This window comes from Primulina eburnea, chromosome 2 (genome assembly GCF_022965805.1).
Source record: "Primulina eburnea isolate SZY01 chromosome 2, ASM2296580v1, whole genome shotgun sequence".
NCBI lineage: Eukaryota > Viridiplantae > Streptophyta > Magnoliopsida > Lamiales > Gesneriaceae > Primulina > Primulina eburnea.
The window spans coordinates 6,239,556-6,255,718 of record NC_133102.1 but is presented as its reverse complement, the minus strand read 5'-3'; the positions used below and the strand labels follow the sequence as shown (position 1 = coordinate 6,255,718).

General features: G+C 40.3%; 2 protein-coding genes across 2 annotated transcripts; both read left to right on the top strand.

Annotated features, from left to right (window-relative positions):
* The first annotated feature begins 8,236 nt into the window (after positions 1-8,236).
* LOC140822790 (G-type lectin S-receptor-like serine/threonine-protein kinase At2g19130) lies at positions 8,237-10,967 on the top strand. The gene is given in 3 exon segments (XM_073183673.1): positions 8,237-9,422; positions 9,425-10,657; positions 10,660-10,967. Coding segments are annotated over 3 exon segments (2,487 nt in total). The 5' UTR covers positions 8,237-8,344; the 3' UTR covers positions 10,836-10,967.
* Positions 10,968-13,511: 2,544 nt separating this feature from the next.
* On the top strand, positions 13,512-15,960 carry LOC140824031 (uncharacterized). Its single transcript, XM_073185635.1, has 3 exons — positions 13,512-13,806; positions 13,925-14,596; positions 14,911-15,960. The coding sequence occupies exons 1-3, from the start codon at positions 13,512-13,514 to the stop codon at positions 14,940-14,942; spliced, it is 999 nt and encodes a 332-aa protein (XP_073041736.1). The 3' UTR covers positions 14,943-15,960.
* The last annotated feature ends 203 nt before the right edge of the window (positions 15,961-16,163 follow it).

The following is a 16,163-nucleotide window of genomic DNA, read 5'->3' as shown; positions in this document are numbered from 1 at the left end:
AACAAAGATACGTGGAACACATCATGAATACCGGACAAATACGGAGGTAATGCTAACCTGTAAGCTAAATCTCCCACACATTCTAGAATCTCAAAAGGACCAATGAATCTCGGAGATAGCTTACCCTTGAGACCAAATCTCAAAATCCTGCGAAAAGGCGAAACTCGGAGAAACACTTTCTCACCTGGCTGAAAATAAAGAGGTCGCCGCTTGGTGTTCGCATAACTAGCCTGTCGATCCTGGGCAATCTTAATCCTCTTCTTGATTACTGCAACTTTATCAATAGCCTGCTGGACTAACTCCGGTCCCTCAACATGTCGTTCACCAACTTCGTCCCAGAATAAAGGAGTACGACAACGTCGCCCATACAACGCCTCAAATGGTGCCATACCAATACTACGATGGTAGCTGTTGTTGTACGCGAACTCAATCAAAGGCAAATGATCCTGCCAAGCGGGTCCGAAATCCATAACACAGGCTCGCAACATATCCTCAAGCGTACGGATAGTCCTCTCTGACTGACCGTCAGTCTCCGGATGATAAGCAGTACTCAGACTCAGTGTAGTACCCAAAACTGACTGGAAACTACCCCAAAACCGTGAGGTAAAACGAGGATCTCTGTCACTGACAATACTGACAGGCACTCCATGCAAACGTACAATCTCCTGAATGTACAATCGAGCCATACGATCGAAAGTGAAATCCCGGTTATAAGACAGAAAATGAGCAGACTTGGTGAGTCGATCCACCACTACCCAAATAGCGTCACTATTCCTCGACGATAATGGCAAGTGAGTAATGAAATCCATCGCGATATGCTCCCACTTCCATTCAGGAATAGGTAGATTCAACAATAATCCTCCAGGTCGACGGTGCTCTGCCTTAACCTGTTGACAAACAAGACACTTGGAAACAAACTGATAAACACTGCGCTTCATCCCTTTCCACCAAAATCGTGTCCTCAAGTCTTTATACATCTTATTACTTCCTGGATGAATACTCAACTTACTTCGATGAGCATGAGATAAGATCTCCTCCCTCAAATTATCATCTTCTGGTACTACAACTCGATTAGACAAACACAGAAGACCATTAGACTGATAATGGAAACTGCTATCTCCACCCGCTAACCGAGCTAATCTCTGAGTCTTGAGATCAGACATCTGAGCATCTCGAATCCGAGCGAACAAGGCTGGCTCAGATAAAATGGTAGCAACACGAATGCTCTCCATACCTTTCCGATGTTTGAAATTAAATCCCAACGAACAACAATCCTGAATAGTACTAATCATAGCACTGGTCTGAAGTGCAGAAACTCTCACTTTGCGACTAAGAGCATCAGCTGTGAGATTTGCAGATCCTGGATGGTACTTGATCTCGCAGTCATAATCTTTCAGCAAATCCATCCAACGACGTTGCCTCATGTTCAACTCAGCCTGAGTGAACAGATATTTCAGACTCTTATGATCAGTAAAGATTTCAAACTTAACCCCGTACAAGTAATGACGCCAAATCTTCAGCGCGAACACAATAGCTGCCAACTCTAGATCATGAGTAGGATACTTCTCCTCGTGAGATTTCAGCTGTCTGGAAGCATAAGCAATCACATGACCGTTTTGCGTCAACACACACCCTAAGCCTTGAGAAGAGGCATCGGTGTAAACACTGAAACCATCAGATCCTGACGGTAACGCCAAAACAGGTGCAGAAGTCAGAAGTCGACGAAGCTCTCTGAAACTATCTTCGCACTCAGATGACCACTCAAATGGAACATCCTTCCGAGTAAGTTGCGTCAAAGGTCTAACTACCTGGGAGAAATTCACGATGAAGCGACGATAATACCCTGCTAGACCTAGAAAACTACGGATCTCAGCCACCGTCGTAGGTCGTGACCAATTTAGCACTGCCTCAATCTTGCTGGGATCCACAGAAATTCCTTCCTTGGAAATCACATGACCAAGGAATACTACACGATCAATCCAGAACTCGCACTTACTCAGCTTAGCATACAATTGCTTCTCGCGAAGAATCTGCAACACAATCCTCAAGTGCTGGACATGCTCTTCCACACTATGAGAATAGATCAAGATATCGTCAATGAAAACCACCACAAACTGATCCAGAAAATCTCGGAAGACTCGGTTCATCAGATTCATGAACACCGCTGGCGCATTCGTCAATCCGAATGGCATAACTAGAAACTCGTAATGCCCATAACGAGTACGAAATGCAGTCTTGGAAATATCATCATCTCTGACTCTCATCTGATGATAACCTGATCGCAAGTCGATCTTGGAGTAAACAGAAGTACCCTGAAGCTGATCGAACAAGTCATCAATACGGGGTAATGGGTACTTGTTTTTGATCGTCACCCGATTCAGCTGGCGATAATCAATGCACAACCGCATCGATCCATCCTTCTTCTTGACAAACAAGACTGGAGCTCCCCAAGGCGAAACACTCGGGCGAATATAACCTTTATCAAGAAGATCCTGCAATTGCTGCTTCAGCTCTCTCATCTCTGACGGAGCCAGACGATAGGGGGCACGAGAAATCGGTGCAGTCCCTGGCATTAATTCAATGCCAAACTCCACTTCTCTAACCGGAGGAAAACCAGGAATCTCTTCTGGAAATACATCAGGAAATTCACAAACCACTGGAATATCCTCTATACCAACACTACCTGTGGACGTATCAATTGTATAGATGAGGTAGCCTTCCCCGCCCGCCTCTAAAGCACGACAGGCTTTCAGAGCAGATACTACTGGCATCGGAGGTCGCGCTCCCTCACCATAGAAAAACCAACTAGAGCTCTCAGTCGTACGAAACTGAACAAGCTTCTGGTAACAATCCACAGTAGCTCGGTAGGTAGTCAAAATGTCTATACCCAAAATACAATCAAAATCTTCCATCTCCAGAATCATAAGATTCGCAGTCAACTCGTTACCCTCAAAATCTAAAGGACAACCCATCACTAGACGCTTGGCTAAAACCGAATGACCCATCGGGGTAGAAACAGAAAGAATGACATCTAGAGAAACATGCGGTAACTTATGACGTTTAACGAATCGTGCAGAAATGAATGAATGAGATGCTCCGGTATCTATAAGAACAAAAGCAGGAATACCGCATAAACAAAAAGTACCTGCTATGACTCTCTCGGTCTCGTCTGCAGCCTGATCCTGGTTCAACGCAAAAACTTGACCTTGGGCACGAGGTCGAAGATTCGAACTACCCACTGCCTGACCCTGCCTCCTCTGCTGAACAGTCGCCTGAGATCCAGAACCAGATCCTGCTCCACCTCGCAACTGAGGACAATTCTTCTTAATATGCCCCATCTCTCCGCACTGATAACAAGCTCCTGCGGCTACTCGGCATTGCTCCGATGGATGGTTCTTCCCACAATGCGCACAAGACTCCTTCTTCTTACCAAAGCGGAAAACACCGCTAGATCGAGATCTAGATCCAGAAGAAGACGAACCAGATTTCTTGAACGACTGAGATCGAGGCCTCAAAGTACTCGGAGGTCTAGAAGAAAGAATAGCCCTACCACGCTGGAGACTGATCTCTGCTTGACGACACCGGTTCACCAACCCATCGTACGAAGTAGGATTATCACAGACAGTGACTCGATCAAAGATCTCCTGATTAAGGCCCTGGAGGAAATGATCATACTTGGCCTCAGAACTGCCACTGATATGAGGAGCGAAGGGTAATAACTCAAAGAATTTCTGCTGATACTCATCAACAGACATACTCCCCTGCTTCAGGTTCAAGAGCTCAATCGTCTTGGCCTGGCGAAGGGCTGGAGGAAAGTACAGCTGCATGAACGCTGCACGGAAATCGGCCCAAGTCGCTCTACCCTGAGACTGAACTATCGGCGCAGAAGTCGATCGCCACCACCTGCGAGCACGGCCCTCAAGAAGAAAACTAAGGGTCTCCATCTTCTGCTCATCGGTGCACTGGAATGCGCGGAAACAACTCTCCATGCGCTCTAACCAATCCTCCGCATCATCGGGAGTCTCACCGCCAACTAAAGGCTTAGGCCCCATCTGCATGAAACGATGCATATCGAAACGCCTAGGACCATCCCGACGATGACGATGCTCATGGTGACGCCTAAGATCATCCTGGTCACCCCATCGACCTACACTCCCCTGACTACTCCCGTCATCAAAATGGTCAGCCATCGCTACAAGATAGAATAGGGAAAAATGGTCAACGGAAATCCCAAAACAAAATCTATATCCCAAAATCATACGCATGCTCTGATACCATAAATGTAGTGACCCGTTCCAGAATCACCTACTAATTGAAAACTAAGCATGCAATTAACTTAATAATTACTAATCAGAGATAATAGCGGAAAAGTCAACAAAATAATGGTTATACAACCCAATCGAAGTCTAGAACAACTCAAAATAAGGTAAAGAATATCTGGTACAACCATATCGAATCAAATGATACCGAAACTAAACCAACAGGCTACTCAACGTCCTCCTCCTGCTCCTCCGGAACCATCCAACCTGAGACCTGCCCCGAGGGAATGGGGTGTCCAAGATAAACAAAACCGAGGACGTGAGCGATAAGAACGCCCAGTACAAAAGTATGAGTATACAGACCTATATGAAATGCACATGCTATGATCATGATACCGGGGTAGTCAAGAAACAGGAATCACAAAAGGATCTCAACAATGCTCAGTCTAGAGGCGCCAAGTGGATAGTGCCGCGCGGTCCAACCTCTGGGTCACTGCATCCACTACAAGACAGACGTGGACCTAAAATGTCCCGGACCACCGAAGCCCTCCCGACCCGTCGGCCACTGTGTACTCTCGGTGTCCATGCGTCCACAAGACAGGGCTGAGCGGCCCCAAGATATAGCTTATCTCGAAAGAGATACAGCTCAACAGCAAAGGCTATCTCGAAGGAGATACGGCTCAACATGAAATGCAACGTGCAGTAATAAACGTGACATAATAGCATGCATCATATGACATATATCAATGCACCACATAATCATGCAACACATATATGAATGTATACTCAACCAGGATATCTCGGATAGTACTTTCGTACCTCTATCACAGCAATCCTAATCCACTGGAACAACCAGACAACAGGTCTAATCCAAGCCTATTCATCAAGTGAAAACCATCACTAAACTTATCTACCAGACTTAACTAGATAATCCTGAGATAAATACTGATAAAATTCCAAACCTTCGTCCGTCGCTAGCCCGCTGATGCCGCTAGCTCCCAACTAGAGCACAGCTCTGCTACAAGACCAGCAGCTCCCCGCTAGTGCCCAAATCTCGGAACAAGACTAGAACCTGTCAGAAACGACTGAAATGCTATGGAACTCTCTGAATTGGCGAGTCAAAATGAGGAAATCCGACCACTATTTATAGGCCATGTTCGGATCCTCCGAACACCACTTCGGAACGTCCGAACGCTACGTGTCCACTGGCTCTTGACAGCTCATGATCGGATCCTCCGATCATACACTTCGGACCGTCCGAACATGCACGTGTCCAGCTGCTCTTGACACCTCATGATCGGATCCACCGAACCTACACTTCGGAACGTCCGAACTCCCACGTGTCGATCAACTCTTGACACCTAATGATCGGATCCTCCGATCTCACTTCGGACCTTCCGAACTCTTCGGTGCTTCCGAACCATCTTCGGACCTTCCGATCATGATTAATCACCATTAATCCGTTAATTACCCAATTCGGCATTCGGGCTACTACACGTTAAGTGATCTTGGACCTTGTCCACGGTAATCTAGGAGTATGTTCTCTCCAAGTTTCCAGGCCATCCGACTTGGGCTCACCTTACCCGGTCACCAGCAAGAACTGCGCAGGTCGGTTATCTCCTTCTCAGACCAACCATTAGGAGATGGGAGCGGGACTCATAAGCATGGGTCACCATATTCATAATCATTAACATGACAATTAGTGCCCATGATAAGTTTAGGGACAATATGGGTATTTTCAGAAGGCATGGTATGTGTAGATGTCTAATTAGAAACAGTGTCCATGCGCTACAATCGCGGTCATCTTCTTCCTTATAAATACCCAGATTTTCTCATTCATTTGGGACATGGATTATTGCATTCTACTGCATTCAATAAATTCTCTCTCTACTTAGTGTGTCATGTACTGACTTAAGCGTCAGAGTGACCACGTAGAAAACCATTTCGGCGCCCAATGGAATTTTTTTGTAGAGTGTATCCAGATCATCTGGCCTGAGCTCACCATACCAGTCTAGAGTACTCACAGGCCATGCCTCATGAGGTCAACCTACCTAGTCCAAAGTATTCATATTGCAGGTCAGGCCACCCGAGCTCATGCCATCAAGTCAAAAACATTCACAAGAAAAGTATACATATCTTTATGATAGATTGCCTAGCAAACTCACCCAATCGATGAATATAATAAATTTCATTTTTTTATATTAATTAGAATCCAAGAAGAAGAAATAGTTTCCGACCACATTAAATTGTAATCATGTGCATAATCTTCGAAAAACCTTCAATTTCAATAGAATAAAATAAAAATGTATTTTAATTAGACAAAAACTCTTGTGAGATCGTCTCACGGATTTCGTGAAAAAGATATTTGACTCGACCCAACTCATGAAAAGATATTACATTTTATGCCACAAATATTAATTTTCATGATAGATATGGATCAGGTCGACTCGTCTCATAGATATAGGTCTGTGAGACCGTTTCACGAGAGAACTACTCTTTTAATTGTTACAATTGAGAAATAAGATTAAAAAATCATAAGCTAAAGAAACCAAATGTTGATGTTTGCGTATCATTGAAGGATTTTAGATTTTTTAACACGGTTTATTCAAAATTAAACAGGCTCGAGTCTACTTTTTCCTCAATTTATTTTATTTGTATTATAAGGTATAAATTCAGTGTTTAACCTCATAAAAGCAATGATGCAAAATTCTGGTTTCTAATTTTTTTAATACGCCTTAAATAGCTCGTCAGCATGTTGCCACATTCACTTTTTTTTAAAAAATACAATTTGTCTGTGTAAAATCTTACGTTCTCTGATATGAGAATATTCCTGATATAGTTGTGTACTTTAATTAACAAAATGAATTTTTATTTAAACATTATAAAATGAATTCTACCTGCGGAAAAGGTTTTTAAACATAAATTATTATTATTATTATTGATAAAACATGTGGGTCTCGAATCATAATATCATCATTATATTTTATTTAATGTAATAAAAATGTATACGATCATTAACTTTACAAAAGATAACAAAAATATAAATTCAACAGAAAAGTTATGGCCTTATTCAAACAACATTTTCGTTCTCAATTTCGATCACGTTCGCATTCATGAAATCTTGTAGCTGGAATTTATAATAAATAAAAAGAACAATTCTCTTTAGCATAACACAAATTTTTTAAATTTTGTATTTTATTTTATAATAATATAATAAATAGTAAAAAAATCATAATTTTTTGTTAAAACTTTTTCAGAAGTACTATAATCAGACAAAAAATGCCGTCGGACTAATGTTAGAAGATGAACAGCTAAATCCAATCATGATATATACACATTTGGATATGATTTCTCACGTGAATTATGAATTTGTTCAGATTATTTACGGTCAATTTTTTAGAACTTCTATGGAGTCCGCTTACGTTAATAGGGTTTGTTTCATCCTACCCGTGCAGGTACTGCTGCACGAGCAATGAACGGTCCGGATCACTCCACATTAGTGATCCGGACCCACCTCCATGTAAAAAAAAAAATAATGACTCGAAAAAATTCGAGCCGTTGGATCGACCTCTGCGGGCAAGGTCGACCGAAATCGTTAGTAGTTATCAAAGTACTGTTGCCTTAGTCTGTTATTTTGATCGATTCAATATAAGAACATCCCATCTACCGCTGAATCAGTCATTCTCGAAACTATGAATAAATCTCCCCAAAAATGTGGTCATCATGTAGCATGTAATTTCCCAAAAAAAAAATTTAATTTTTTGATATTTTATATTTGTATTTTTTGTGAATTTAGTTATAAATACCATAAAATTTTAATTTTGAGTCATGATCTATTTATTATCATTTTTTTTATAATTTTAATAATTTTTTCTGCGAGACGTGAGGACTGGGATGGCGGCGTAGAGCTGACTCTAAGGATCCAAAGAATGACTGAACTTGGACAAAATGGCCATTAACGTTGATAACAAGTCCGCTCGCATACCAATCTTGATCTTTACTTACCATAGCCGTTCTTGATGTGAAAAAAAAGGAGATATTTTTATTGATTATTTTCCAGTTTCTATCATATTCTGCAGTCAGAAATGATGATCAAGAACAATTATGTAACGGTTCTTTGTTTGTTTTCAGTACCAATTTTATTCACCAGTATTCTTTGTGTTGCAGCCGACACCATTTCAGCAAACGAAACTCTGTATGGGAATCAAACCGTAGTCTCTGCAGGTGGGAACTTCGAACTGGGGATCTTCAGTCCAGGTAACTCTTCCAAGTATTACCTAGGAATATGGTACGCAAAGGTCAGCCAACAAACCGTAGTTTGGGTTGCGAACAGAGAAACCCCTCTTTCAAAAAAAGATTCTGCACAACTCAAGATTTTGGATGGTAATTTGGTACTCTTGGATGGGCCAGTAAAAAAAATTTGGTCCACTGATCTGAACGCCACCAGTAATTCTGTGGTGGCAGTTCTTCTTGATGAAGGTAACTTGGTTTTGAGAGACGGGTTCTCTAACTTTACGATTTGGGAAAGTTTTGATAACCCCACTCACACATGGTTGCCTGGTGGCAAGCTTGCTTATAATAATATAACAAAAAAGAGCCAACTTCTGATTTCTTGGAAAAATAACGACGATCCTGCTCCTGGGCTTTATTCTCTTGAACTTGTTCCGAGTAGCAAGGAATACATAATTAGGTGGAATAGAACTGTACAGTATTGGACCAGTGGGACTTGGAATAATCATATTTTTATCCAAGTACCTGAAATGAGGTCAAATTATATATATAATTTTAGTTATGTCGAAAATGTATCTGTGAGTTATTTCACATATTCAGTTTATAATCCTTCTAGTATATCAAGATTCGTAATGGATATATCTGGGCAAATCAAGCAATATAATTGGATTGATAATTCGAACTGGATTTTGTTTTGGTCTCAACCAAGACAGCAATGCGAGGTTTATGCCTTTTGTGGAGGATTTGGTAGCTGCAATGAGAACTCATCGCCCTTTTGTGATTGCTTGAAGGGATTTGAACATAAATCTGAAAGTGATTGGGCTTTGAATGATTATTCTGGTGGTTGTGTGAGGGAGATAAATTTGCAATGTGAGAACAATGGTACTTCTAATGGGAAGAGAGATAGATTCTTGATGAATAATTATGTGATTCTACCCATAACGCTCAAGCTTTGACTGTTGGAAATGAGGGCGAATGCGAATCTTCCTGCTTAAATAACTGCTCATGTTCGGCTTACAGTTTTGGTGATAATGTATGTTCTATTTGGATCGGAGAGCTTCTGAAGCTGCAGCAACTGAATGAAGGAGATAGCAGAGGAAGAACAATTTACATCAAACTTGCCGCAGATTCTTCGGTGTTTTCTGGCAAAAGTAACGAGGGAGTTGTTTTGGGCGCTATCGCGGGCTCTGTTGCTGCTGCACTAGTCATTTTAGCTGTCATCTTGGCTATTGTGTGGAGACGAAGACGGCAAAAAGTTGGAACTTCAAAAGCAGTGGAGGGATCTTTGACGGCATTTGGATACAAAGACTTGCAAAACGCCACCAAAAACTTCTCAGATAAGTTGGGGGGAGGGGGATTTGGATCTGTTTTTAAAGGGACTTTACCCGACTCGTCTGTGATCGCTGTCAAGAAGCTAGAGAGTATCATCCAAGGGGAGAAGCAATTCCGGACAGAAGTGAGCACAATCGGGACAATTCAGCATGTGAATCTTGTAAGACTTCGTGGTTTTTGCTCCGAAGCCGATAAGAAACTGTTGGTCTACGACTACATGGAAAATGGCTCCTTGGATACTCATCTTTTTAACTTAAAAGAAACGTCTAAGGTTTTGGATTGGACAACACGGTACCAAATCGCCCTAGGTATCGCTAGAGGGTTGTCGTATCTCCACGAGAAATGCCGGGACTGCATCATTCACTGTGATATAAAACCCGAAAATATTCTCCTGGACGCCGAACTTTGTCCCAAGGTGGCAGATTTCGGTTTGGCGAAGCTCATGGGGCGTGATTTTAGCAGGGTTCTGACAACCTTCAGAGGGACAAGAGGCTATCTCGCACCAGAGTGGATATCAGGTGTTGCCATAACGGCCAAAGCCGATGTTTACAGCTATGGAATGATGCTTTTTGAACTAGTCTCTGGTAGGCGAAACTCTGAGCTTTCCGAGAGCGAAAAGTCCAAGTTTTTCCCTTCATTGGCTTCCACTCTAATCGTACAAGGAGGCGACACGCTGAGCCTATTAGACCCTGCACTCTCAAGAATCGCAGAAGCCAAAGAGGTTCTAAAGATTTGCAAAATTGCTTGCTGGTGTATTCAAGAAGATGAAAATATCAGACCTTCTATAGGTCAGGTGGTTCAGATTCTTGAGGGAGTTATGGATGTTAACTTGCCCCCGATCCTCGATCGCTCCAACATTTTGTTGAAAGTGAAGAGAACATAGTATTCTTCACCGATTCTTCCTCGGGTCAGAGCTCGAACTCGAGAAGCATAATGGCTTCAAATGCTTCCACTCTCTCCAAGGCTTCGGATCCTTCCACTCTCTCCAAGAACTCAACATCACCCACAGCTTAATCCTGTGAGATAAGAATAATATTGTTTTTCAGTCTCAGAATTCTACATGTAACGAAATATAGTGAGTTAGAAGTGTAGTCTGATGATGTTTTGGAACGTTGATTTAGTTTATATACACGCTTATTTTTGTAATTTATGATGTTTTCGGTTTTAGTTCGGAAAAAAATGGTTATGAAAGATTAATAAATCTTTTAATATTCAGATCAAAACTATGATCCTATAGTCCACGACTATGTAATTCATCTACTGTCTACCATTTAAACAAAAATTCAATCATATTGTTTGGCTCGGATTTTTGCGTGCGGGTGTGCCATGTACAGATCGTGCCAAAATGTGATAAAAAAAAAAGTGCGCAAATCTAACTTCTAATAAGACAACGTGAGTTCCGATTCGGCCTTATGTTTTAACCTCCTAGGATTTGGATGCAACTAAGTGAAATATAACCAATGTAATAAATTCTATGAATGATAAAAATACAAGATCATATCACTAAGAATTTAAAAGAACATTTATACAATAAAGAAAAGTTGAAAAATAAGCTGAAGGAACTAGATTAATGCTAGAAAAATATAACTAAAATGGTATGAACTAGGAATCTAAAGATTGAAACTGAAGTTGCATACTGAAATCTAAGCTCGAGCTGTTTCCCCAAGTGTCGAACTCCACTAAAAGCCTCGCTAACCTAAAACCGCTTTGACTTGGTCTTCTCCTCTTTCTCCGCTTGGTTCCTACTTCCTAGATTGTCAAAGATTTCCAGAGTGCCCAACTCCACCATCCCATTACTTGCATTATGCTCCTTGGAAGAAGTTGACCAACTCTTTACTGTGTGTTTGGCAACCAGGATTTGAGAAGATATCGTGGGATTTGGAATTCAAGTATTTGAAATTCTATTTGGTGTTTGGTTTAAAATTTAAAAATGGTATTTACAAATCCATTTCTTGTTTAGAAAAAAAAGGATTCGAATTTGAAATTTTAAAATTTTACTAAACTACCCTTAGAAATCATATAAACTTAAGTAAGTAAAAAAGTTTAGAAATTAATAATTCGTCTCTATTATTTGTATTTGTAAATTCAAAAATTAATTATTATTTATTAATCATAGTGCACATAAAATAATAATTAAAAATTCATCAAACAACTTCAAACTTTAACATGAAATTAATTATTTAACGTAAAAAGAGGCTTTGATAATTACTATAATTTTTATTATATTAATCCGTAAATAACACAAAAAATTTATAAAATTTAAACGAAATCTTTCAACTTCTAAAAAAATTTAAAAGGAAAAAAAGTCTAACCATTTAGAAACTTTTGGTGGAGAATGATGTGCTGGATAAAAAAGTAATTTTATGTTTTTAAAATCCAATTCCCACCAAATCTTATCAAATTTGACGAGATTTGGATATACTTGTTGAAATCCCATGAAATCCTAAGCAAATCTGAATCCTTTTTTTTTAACATCTTGCCAAACAGTAAAAATAGGATTTTGAAATCCAAATCTCATGAAATACTCCCACAAATCCTGGTTGCCAAACACAATGTTACAGTTTCTGTAGCCTTCTTGGGCTTTAATCCATCGAGGTCCATCATTAAAATTCTTATGGATGAAATGATAAATTATTGGGCCAAATTAGTTTTTACTCTAAACAAATGACCCATTCCCCCGCAGGTTGTTGGCCCAACTGGCCAATATGACTGAATATAATACCATGCAATGGGGGCTGGTTTTCCCACAAGATTTTGGTCCAACCGGAAAATATGCTGGAGAAAACATGTTCCTCGATCATGAAGTGTTGTTCCTTTGCTGGCGAGTCTTGCTTTCTGGACCTCGTGCCATGGTTCCTTCTCTTATATATGCTCGGTTGTTTGATACCACGTTTCCACGATGATAGGAATTATTCCTTGTCCCATAGGCCATGGTTCCTCTTGGACCTAAATGATTCCACGGCCTTAGGATTTCGGTTCCTTCAGGATGTAAGTAACTGGTTCCTTGGCCTTCGAGCCATGGTTCCCTGATACCTCTTCTACTTAAATTTTGTACTTGTACATAAATTGCATGATAAGCAAAGGCTGAGGGGAATATGGTTCCCCCGAGCATTCATAGGAGGATGTGCTGGATTGATGGTTTCCCGAAGTCCTGCAGAACAATTTTGGTTAGTGACAACAAAGTTTGGAAAAATAGGAATCTCAATGTTATATTTTAGATTCTGAGGAGTTCTTTTCCACTTCTTCCCCTCTCTCGCGTGGTGGAGTGTATCGCTCAACAACAATTCTAGAGTTAGGGTTCACCAAGTGACAGTTATCACCAGCTTCGGAGTTCCAACTTGATTCTCCTGCTTCATTGGATTTTGAAATGCCCCCTGAATCTCCTTTCACATGGAAGAAATTTTCACAGTGGATGTTATTGAAATAAAAAGCGTGTTTTTAGTTCTTTAGTTAGTTGTTAGTTTAGTATATCAGTTAGCTGTAGGTTTAGATTTCATATAAATAGGAACTACTTGTGTAAAGCTTGTACAGAACACACAGATATTTTTCCAGAAATGAGAAGCAATTCTCGAATTCCCTGTTTTCTTTTCCATTAATTCTCAAAATTCAACATGGTATCAGAGCAAGGTTGAGTGTTGATAATTGATTTTTTTTATCAATTGATCTCAATTTTGATTCGTTTTCTCTGCAATGGCGTCTGTCAATTCTTCGACAATCACAATTGATATGTTTGATCCACTTTACATTTCTCCTTCCGATGCTACGGGAGCTCATCTGATTACGGAGCAGCTGATTGGAACAGAGAACTACGGAATATGGAGTCGAGCAATGATCATTGCATTACGAGCTAAAAACAAGCTGGTTTTTGTCGATGGAAGTTGCAGAAGACCTGAGAATGAATCTGGTCAGTTGATGCAATGGGATAGATGCAACGCGATTGTTCTCTCGTGGATCATGAATACGGTTTCCAAGGAGATTTTTGCAGGTATTGTTTATTCCACTGATGCTCATATTGTTTGGGAAGATCTGAGGGAGAGGTTTGACAGGGTGAATGGATCTAGAATATTTGCATTGCATCGTGAAATTGGAAAACTCGTTTCGAGGAAACAATCCAATTTCTGTATATTACTCGAAGCTTAAACAGTTGTGGGATGAATTTGCCTCGTTGGTACTTCTACCGATATGTTCATGTGATTCGGCGAAGAAATATGCTGAAATTGATCAACAGCAAAAATTGCTTCAGTTTTTATTGGGGTTAAACGATAGCTATGCTGCCATTCGTAGTCAGCTTTTAATGACAAATCCTTTACCTAGTGTTGGTCAGGCTTTTGCTATTATTTCTCAAGAGGAGTCTACTCGGAATGTGTTAAGCACAGGTTTTGCTCCACCTGAGATCCCATCGTCTGCATTTTTCTCCACTCAAGATCGTAAGAAGACAAATATTAAATGTGATCACTGCAATATGTCTGGACACATTAAGGCATACTGCTATAAATTGGTTGGATATCCTCCTCACCATCGCTTGTTCAAAGTATCGAATTTCAAAAATCAGAGAAATCAGAGGGATTGGAATGACAAGAGTAGTGATAGAGGCAGGACATTGAGCAATGCCAACAATGTGGCAGTGCATCAAGAGGCTGAGGTTGATGAAACCGAGAAGAAACATTCCTCTGGTGCACAATTTTTCTCCCCTGAACAGTATGCTGCCATTCTCAAAATGCTGGAAAATAATCACATACATCAAGAATCAAGTGTTCCAGCAGCTAATATGGCAGGTATTCATTCATTTCCTTTGAATTCATCACAGGTTGAATGGATACTTGATTCTGGAGCGAATGATCATATGGTTGGTAAGTCTGTAATGCAGTTTAAGTCTAATTCTACTGCTTCCTCGACTGGATCAGTTCAATTGCCAAATGGTAAAACAACCAAATTCACGAACATTGGTTCGGTACCACTCACAAATTCCATAACCTTGCACAATGTCCTGTTTGTCCCAGACTTCAATTTCAATTTGCTGTCCATTTCGAAATTCGCACAAGATCATCATTCTTGTGTCACATTTTATCCTCATTTCTGTGTGTTTCAGGACCTGTTGGATGGGACAATATTGGGGATTGATAGAGAAAAGAATGGGCCGTATCGATTAAATCTCTCCAGCTTCAAATTCGAGCACCAAAACAATAAGGAGAGTCAGTTTTCTAGTTCTGTAATTTCCCACTCTTGTAAGACTTTGTTTTCTGCCTTTATTGATAAGAATAACAACACAGATTGTGGTAATCTTTGGCATCAACGTCTTGGTCATATTTCTCAAGTGCGAATGAAAATGATTCTTTTTTACAAAATGCTCCTAATTTACAGCATTGTCATGTTTGTCCTCAATCTAAGCAAACACGTCTGTCATTTCCTTCTAAGCATTCTTCCTCTTCAAATTTTGCTTTCCAGTTGGTCCATATGGATGTTTGGGGACCATTCAATACCCCAACATACAATGGTGAAAGGTATTTTTTAACCATAGTTGATGACTATACTGGAGCCACTTGGGTGTATTTGTTGCACTCAAAGCTTGATGTCCCTCATACACTCCAAAATATATTCACTTGATCCATAACCAATTTTCTACTGTCATCAAGGTGATCCGTAGTGACAATGGTATAGAATTTTTTCAAAAACAATGTACTGATTTCCTTGCCTCTTTTGGAATAATTCACCAAAGCTCTTGCTCATATACTCCTCAACAAAATGGCATTGTCGAAAGAAAACATAGACATATTCTTGAGGTTGCTCGTTGCTTGAAATTTCAAGCTTCTCTACCACATAAATATTGGGGAGATTGTGTCCTTACAGCCGTCTATCTTATCAACCGTCTGCCAACTCCTTTATTGTTGAATAAAACCCCCTTTGAAATGCTATACCATAAATCGCCTTCGTACACGCATTTTAAGGTGTTTGGATGCCTTTGCTATGCTAGCAATCTTCCTAGAGGTGATAAATTTGCTGCCAGGGCTGATCCTTGTCTCTTCCTAGGTTATTCTCCCACACAAAAGGGTTATAAGCTTCAAAATCTTTTGAGCAAACGTTTTTTTGTTGCTCGAGATATAGTGTTTAAGGAATCCATGTTTCCTTTCATCAACTCCTCTTCACAGCCGCATATGTTTCCTAAGGCTGAATCCTCTGGTCTTTTTGATGATTACCCATCACATCCCCTGGAACCTAATGTTTCAGTCTCAGCTGAAACCCATGTTGTGAATTTTCCCACTTCTTCATCTTCCTCTCAACCCATTAGACAATCCTCTCGTTCTTGTAAACCACCCATTTGGACTCGAGATTATATTTGTTCCA